Genomic DNA, 8,224 nt, shown 5'->3' with positions numbered 1-8,224 from the left:
ACTTATATCTATTAGATGACTGCCCCATCAAAAATTCTACACGCTCTCTGTGCTGCCCTTGGTAATATTCCGTTTTTCTTGGATATTGATTTATTTAAATTCAAACATGTAAGCCGCTAAGTGCACCCATCTCTAGTCTTCTCATTTGGGTAGACCTTTCGATACTATCGACCAATATCGATACTCGTCGTTTACCAGCTGGGATATCTGTTATCTACTTGGGCCGTAGCAAAAATGTAAATTTTAAAAATCGAAACCATTAATCCGTTCAAAATTGTTGCTAATTAATTGTAATTCAAAAATAGATACAACGTTAATAAAAAAAGAAAAATAAAACATGCCAAAAACATACGCAGCCATAAACATTAATATAAATTTCTATAGAATATTTCAATTCAACTTTAACAATTAAACAAAATAATAACGTATTTTTATATGTATTTACATAGTATATTTATTCTAGTAAATTATAGAATACTCCATTGCCAAACTGTTTTTCGTACAATACTTTAAGTTTTGTTAGTATGAAAATCCCGATATTTCAGATAGTCCTTAGCTGACTTTTCGATATGTTAAATTTTGAGAATGTGAACTTAACATATATATGTGATTAACAGACTGGATCCTAATGCTCGTAAGTGTTAAATATGTATGTGTGTGAGATGTTCTGTGTACCTGCGTGCAAAGGTGGTGTGAAAATTATTTTTGAACATCTGCCGGCTTGTGAAATGATCATCCCTTGGTTTTGTGTATTTATTAGAGAGAAGTGGAGAACGCAAAACATAACATTTTTGTGCAACAAGGCAGAATCGCTTACCAGTAATAATTTAAAAGAAGCAGACTCATTTTACTAATGCAAAAAATAGTTAATTCAAGGCTGTAAAGTGAAAATATATGCTAATTTTGAATATGGTGCCCAATATATTTACCACGATGTGCATAAGTTTCTTTTACCTGCAATGTAAAACTATCTTTGGGCATCCTAATTATAAACATCATCAAGCAGACGCTTCTATTGGTTTTGATCAACCAAATTGGGAGCGCCTTGAAATTATGGATCGGAACGGCCTATACCGTTTACAATGGTGGGTTTTAGAAAATGATATTTACTTTAAGGTAACTGTCAATACGCTTGGCTTCATTGGCCTTGGATTTTCAAAAAGAGATGGTCATATGGCTACAGCAGACATGGTTTTATTGTGGGTCGATGATCATTCTGGGAAGCCACATGCATTGGTAAGTAGCTTCAACAAAAATACTCATGTGTTTCTTGATAAAAAATTAATTAGAAGAATATGTATTTATGAAATAGATTTAGAGCTTGTTATTTATAAATTTGTATTATATATATATGTGTATTTTTTCCGTGATTATGTTTAAATAATACATCCAATATTATTGGTGGAATATCAATATAAATTAATTCTGGAAACACTCATGACGTTCATAAAGGCTTATAAAACTGCAGGGTGCATGTAAAAAGCAAAGTCGGGAACTGGTGAACTGATTCACGTTGGCAATCATTAGAATTTTCTTCAGAACATAAATTAATTTAAAGAATTGGATAATTAGGTGAATCGAAGTTAATTTTGAATGAAAATATTGATCCCATTTAACATACTTTTGACGCTGTATCATAGTTGCATCAAAAAATTTGCAATTATGTATTTTTATGGAAAAGGGAATCATGAAGTTGAGCAAACGTATGTAAAATGGAGAGGGAGGCGTGGCAGACCCCATAAAATATATTTATTCTTGATCAGCAAGACAAAGTGAGTCGATATAGCCATGTCCGTCTTTTCGTCCGATCGAGAACCCCGATACTATAATTTGTTATATAAGTTTTCCTACTTCCAAAGCAATTCGCTTATATTTTTGAAAAATTTTTCCTCCCCTCCCCAGCAAACTCGACCAAACGATTTAAGCCACAAAAAAAAACTTATGTAAATCACACAGAAGCTTTGTTGTTGTCCGATGCAAAAAATACGATCGGATATATAACTTGGGATAACAGCTGACATGCCATGCAAACGTCTCTGCTGACGCCACAGCGAAAACAAGCAAGCTGTTTTGTGTGTATGTGTTTTTGAGTGTATGTGTTTTTGAGTGCGCACCAGAGAACGGCAAGAGTGCACACACCCCTAAAAACACAACGCGTACACCATGGTAGTACTGCCACACACAAGCGAAATTGTGGATGAGACCAGAATGCAATCACAAGAAAAAGGTCAAAATATTTTTTGTATGTTCTCTGCGTCGCTGCAAATGCAGACAGAGCGAGACAGCAAGCGATATTGTTTCTCGCTTATGCTTATATGCCAGCCGATCGGCCTCGCGCACATTTCCTTTGCGCTTGCTTAGTTGTGGCTAAAATCACAACGGACCTTTTCACGAATCTCTCTGAGTGTTTTGTGCGCTGCTTGTGCGCCGCACACACAAATTTGTTGTTGTGTCTGTGTGCGTATATTTTCCCGTGTTGTCATTGTGCGCGTATGGCTCGCACTTGTTTTTTGTGTGTGCTACTATTGTGCTTAAAAAGTGCCACAATTGCCGTTCTCTGGTGCGCACGTCAATTTGCTGCGATGCTAGAGCATTGACTAGATTCAAAGTGTTAACCAAAGCGACATTTATATACGTTTTTAAGGCAAATTGACGAAAATTAAACAAAATTGTAAGACATACATATATTAAAATTATTATAGAAGTGGGATACAAAAAAAATCATCGTTTTTTTCTATACATATAAGTTTACTTTATAAGTTAATACTTACAAACACGAGTAAATAAGTAATTTCTTTACAGGACTGCCACGGTTCATTTCTTCAACCACATAGTGCACCTATTCAAGATGATACCCAAAACTACCTTATCATCGATAGCTATCAGAATGCTACCCATACATGTGTTGAGTTCAAGCGCCAAATTGAAACCTGCGACCCATACGATTTGCCATTAACTGTGGGTATCATCTATTAGCAAACTATTTTATTAGATGTAAAAATATTATTTTTATATTTAAGGATGATACGGTGCAAGTTCTATGGTCTTTTGGTGGTGCTGATCCTATACATGGCAACTTAGAGGGACACAAGAAAAACCGTGGCTCAAAATCATTGCATTTGTTAAGTCCTTTATTACAAAGACAGCACATACTGAACAAGCATAAGGCATTATTCTGGGACATAACGATGAACAATGTATCTGTTGAATCATCCATGGATACACTTTACTGGTGTAAAATCGTAAGCGCTCCGAAATTATCTGAAAAGCACCATATTGTTGGCTATGAGCCACTGTTATCCCGCTTCTCGTAAGTAAATTCTATATCCTACGACTTAGCTATTTAACTAGATCCTTACATTTTTAACACAGTAAGTTAAATGAACCCATTGTCCATCACATGACTCTTTTCGAGTGTTCAACGAAATCATATCCATCTTCCGATTCTGCTTCATGGGACGTATGGGTTAGAAGTACGGGAACAGTCTGTAACAGCAACTCATTAACCCCACGAGATTGGGATTCCTGCTCAACACCAATTGCCGTATGGTCTATTGGCTCAAATGGCCAATTTTTACCGGAACATGTTGGTATACCAATCGGTGGTCAATCGGGAGTAAAATATTATATGCTTGAAATACACTACGATAATCCAAATGCGTTGCATGGTAAGATCAAAAACTATTTATTCACGCACCTATTAATTATTAGAAAAAAATGATTTTCAGTCTTGGATCATTCGGGCTTCCGTATACACTACACGTCACAAGTACGTCAAAACGATGGGGGCATTATTATTAGCGGCGTATCAATATCGGATACCCAAATCATTCCACCTGGCCAAAAGTTATATCGCAACATCGGAATATGTGGCCCATCATGCTCAAACGTAATTAGGTTTTTATTAACATTTATATAATATTAAATTTTCAAACCAACTTTGTCATATTTCAGCTATTTCCTGAAAAGGGTATTAGAATTATTTCCGGAACATTTCATTCTCACCGAGCTGGTCGTAAAATGAGTCTGCGCCATGTTCGAGATCGCAAAGAATTACCTCGAATAATCGAAGATGATAACTATGATTATAAGTATCAACAATTTCATCAATTTTACAATGAAACTGTTGTTTTGCCAGGCGATTATATTATAACTGACTGTGCTTACGATACAGTAGAACGGAAAAGAGCAACATTTGGTGGATATTCTACGAAACAAGAAATGTGTTTATCATTTATAACGTATTATCCGAAAATTGAATTGGCTGGTTGTTATAGCATGACTCCAGTCAGAGAATTTTTTGAGACTTTTGGAGTTTTCCAATTTCATTCTTTAAGTATGACCGATGTGGAAAATTTATTTCTGTACAATGGAAATGTATTGGACTACATGCCTTACTCTTTGAATAATGAATGGAAACCAAAAAACCTAAAACCTAAAAACCTGACATCTGAAGACGTTTTTGTTGAGGGGTCTTTATTAAGTATGTATTTATTTAATAATTTATTAAAGATAACTAAGCATATAGTTTTTTTTTTGATACTATAGACAAATTGATGATTTCGGATCCAGCTGAATTCCATGACCGGACTTTTCTTTCGCATATTAATCAACTGCCTTGGTCAGAGACATTATTTACTAAGCGATTAGAGCAAATTATGATAACTGGCAAGCATATGATTTTTTGTCGCGTATCTAATGAGTCAATGTCCATTGTAAGTGATGCCTTAAAAAAAAAAAACAATAATGTCGACGATTTTATTTTCAGCCCTCTGAGATTATACGTTATCCTAACTTCACAATATTAATGAAACCACCCAGCAAATGCTTATATAATTCATACATGGATCCGATTGAGCTAAGATCAAGTAGTTCAAGAACTGTAGAAAACATGACTATTTACCTGGTATTACTTAAGTTTTGGCTGAAACGAATTTTAATAAATTTTTTATAGCATGCTTAAGTTCAGAACATAACTTTTAAACAGGTTTGAATCCAAAGATATTAATTTTTAAACTGTTTGATTGTATTTTTCCATTTCAAAACTTAAATATATATGTACTATAGGGCTTCACCGCCCAATCCAGTAAAAGATGTATTGAACATTTCAGATTTGCATCTTTTGCCGTTCGTGAAAGCAATTCCAAAAATTTGCTTCTTAAATATTTTATGCAGATTTTAAATGAAAATCTCCAACTCAATAAAATGTGCAGTGTATTTATTTATTCTGTCGACTATAGTTAGCTGGGGAGAAAATAATTAAAAGTTAATACCTGAATCCAAAAAAAGTCTAGCAACTTTAAATATAATAATAAAAATAATAAAGACTTTAAATTGATCTAATGTTAAGAATGTTGTAGAGGCCAAGCACTAGGATTTTATGAACAAGGGATACATACATTAGGTAATTTATTATATAAGGTCTTTGAATTCATTAGCATATTGCATTATTCAAGAAAAGAAGCGTTCGAACTTAATTCAAACACATCAAAAGTTGAAATTGCGTAAGATTTATCGACGCATTTCCGCTAAAGTGTCGTATGTCGCTTTTTCTCGAAATTGAGATTTTGATGCAAACTTGTTCTAAATCATATATCTTATAATCTGGATAAATATTAGAATAATATTCTCTATAGGTATAAAGATACAATGATTTACTTCCTTGATTTTGTTCAAGGCTACACCAGAAATAAATGATTATAAACGCTCTCCTGTAAAATTTGGTTTTTTGACATACGATACTTTCGTAGATCTTCTCAATGATTGCCATGCACCATTCTCGGCGAGGCATAGAGGGATCACTGAGGTGCAGGGGCCGCACGAGTGTTAGCAGATGTGGATCCATCTCTTCCAGAATAGATCCCTCATTATGCGTGCTATGCGTCAATGCTTTCTTGTAGTGCGTCTCTGCAGCTTCTGTCGCTCGATAATACGCGTATCTGGTGCGTTCGCAGCACCTATCAACAAATCGTTTGGCGTTAGAGCCGCCTTCTGGTCAACAAGCTCTGCAGTACGTGCACCTTCGGCGTCGTATCCTTAAGAGTATGACGTATCACTCTCTTAACACACTGCACCATTCGTTCACATGCTCCTTCAGATGGGTTCGACGGACAGTTAAATATCCATATTCAATCAATCGGGTGGCAAGCTCGTCTTGAATCTTTTTATGTTCGAAGACTTCAGTGAATTTTTTGCCCTCTCGATCGGCCCCGATGAAATTCTTGCCGTTATCGCTCCGCAGTCTCTCAACTGGTCCACGTCGGCACATCTTCGCATGGTAATGATTCGCAATCATCTCAGCCATCAGCCGGCATGCATATCACTGCGTCTACTCTGCCATATGCTCGCAAGATCCCATACTCTACAAGATACGGTACCAATTCTCCAAAGTCGCTTTTCGCAGCGACCAATTCCTGTTTGTAACCAGCTTGCATCTCGTGCGGAAACGACTCGAATTGCGCACGTCGTATGAAGATATATATCCTCACATTCCGAAGCAGTGAGACCGTAGTTTTCGAGCGGATCCCGCTGCCCGCGATATCGTTGTGGGTATCTCTTTACCCAGGCAGTGATCATCAACAAACGATTGAAACAATATAAAAAAGGACTGCGTAGCGATCAAGGAAAACTCACTAGGAATCGCCTCCTCATCATTTGACCACATCGTAATGTGCTGCTAACTTCGGTCAACAGTTCCCTTAGAAATTCCCTTTTTGTAGGAGTTCTCTTGCCGGTCATCACGCTCTCGGGAACCGTATGGAATTTAACGTTGAATTTAAACTCATCCCTTGCTGGCTGCCAGTAAATGCCCAGTAACTTCTCTTCAGCTTCGTGCAAATGCACGCTTTTAGCTGCTCTGTATCAGCTTAAGGCGTCAATCACAGTTTGCGAACTGACAAAGCTCAAATCCAGCTCCGGCATGTATTGCTCTCACTCGTGACGTGACGTCAATGGCTTCCTTCTCCGTTGAAAAGCTATCCACGTAATCTCCCACGTAGTGATATTCGGTTATGACTTTGACCGCACGTGGATCCGTGTGTTGATGTTGCACCGCATTAATCACGAAGTGTCCGCACTGGCTGCGGCCATCAGCCATCCCAGCTTGGTTTCCGATGCAAAAGACTCATTTACGGAAAGCTGCCTGCTTACAATTGAACATTCCAAATTGGCATGATCCAGTCCAATTAGAAACTTTCGCACTGCATCCTTGCATGCCCTAATTGGCAGATGCTCTTCGCAATTGTCATCTTGTAAGTCAGGTCGATGCAAGCTCTGCATTGGCAAACTCAAGTTACGCAGTGCATGAACATTTTGCAGATCGTATCGCTGGCCTTTTCCTTTTTTATCGTGGCGTCTCTGATCGATTTACCACCGAAACAATTTATATTGCTCTCCAGTTAGCATCAACTCGCGTCTCAGGTTGTCGTCATTGATACTGAGGAACCTTCGTTGGGTTGTTCAAATGATGCTCTTCATTTGGTAGCGATTGTAGAAATGCTGCAAGGCTTCTCTCGTGGCTAGCAAGTTAATAGATTGCACATCTTGCACGCACTGTAGCTGACTTCGTATGAGCTGTTCCGTGCGTCCATTCCTAAATCGTAGCTGCTCTATTACTGCGTTCACGTTGCTCGGGTGGATTAGCAGTGACTTGAGTATGTCACATGCATCATCCTTCAGTGCCTTTACCAAACGTAGAATATTTTCCAAATCAGTGCAGTCATATGCTGCAGTGGTTTCCGTCAAGACGTACACAAATATTGGCCAATCCTCTGTCTTTCCTCAAAACACAGGTAAAACCGGCAGCTTACATAGGGTTGACATTGAAGTACTGTGGTGCAAATCCAGTGGCAGTTTGTAGCAATCGATCTGCTCAATGAGATCTTGTATAACTGGCTGTCATGTAGCAAAAAGGCGCTGAAGTCGACAGCCCGCTCATAGTTGGCGCGCGCAGATTAGGCGGCAACATTTCACTCATACACACTATCTGATTTGCATTCACAAGAAGCGGTTCATTTGCACTCAACAATGACGGTTGATTTGCATTCAAAGTTGGCACTTAATTTACACTCAATAATGGTGACGCTGCTCCGTTTTTGTCAAATTGCCTCCTTGTTATTGGTTGCGTTTCACCTACGATTAACGGCACATATAAATATATATATATATATATATATATATATATATATTTATGTCTAGAAATAGATTTATGTAAAATCGTCTTGGA

General features: G+C 37.5%; 1 protein-coding gene across 1 annotated transcript; it reads left to right on the top strand.

Annotated features, from left to right (window-relative positions):
- The first annotated feature begins 982 nt into the window (after nucleotides 1–982).
- LOC117135035 (MOXD1 homolog 1) lies at nucleotides 983–4,120 on the top strand. The gene is made up of 6 exons (XM_033294863.1): nucleotides 983–1,236; nucleotides 2,803–2,958; nucleotides 3,021–3,310; nucleotides 3,373–3,668; nucleotides 3,729–3,897; nucleotides 3,955–4,120. The coding sequence occupies exons 1-6, from the start codon at nucleotides 1,054–1,056 to the stop codon at nucleotides 4,022–4,024; spliced, it is 1,164 nt and encodes a 387-aa protein (XP_033150754.1). The 5' UTR covers nucleotides 983–1,053; the 3' UTR covers nucleotides 4,025–4,120.
- Nucleotides 4,121–8,224: the final 4,104 nt, after the last annotated feature.

The sequence above is a fragment of the Drosophila busckii genome, unplaced genomic scaffold (assembly GCF_011750605.1).
Source record: "Drosophila busckii strain San Diego stock center, stock number 13000-0081.31 unplaced genomic scaffold, ASM1175060v1 hic_scaffold_56, whole genome shotgun sequence".
NCBI lineage: Eukaryota > Metazoa > Arthropoda > Insecta > Diptera > Drosophilidae > Drosophila > Drosophila busckii.
This window is presented reverse-complemented; position numbering and strand designations above follow the sequence as displayed.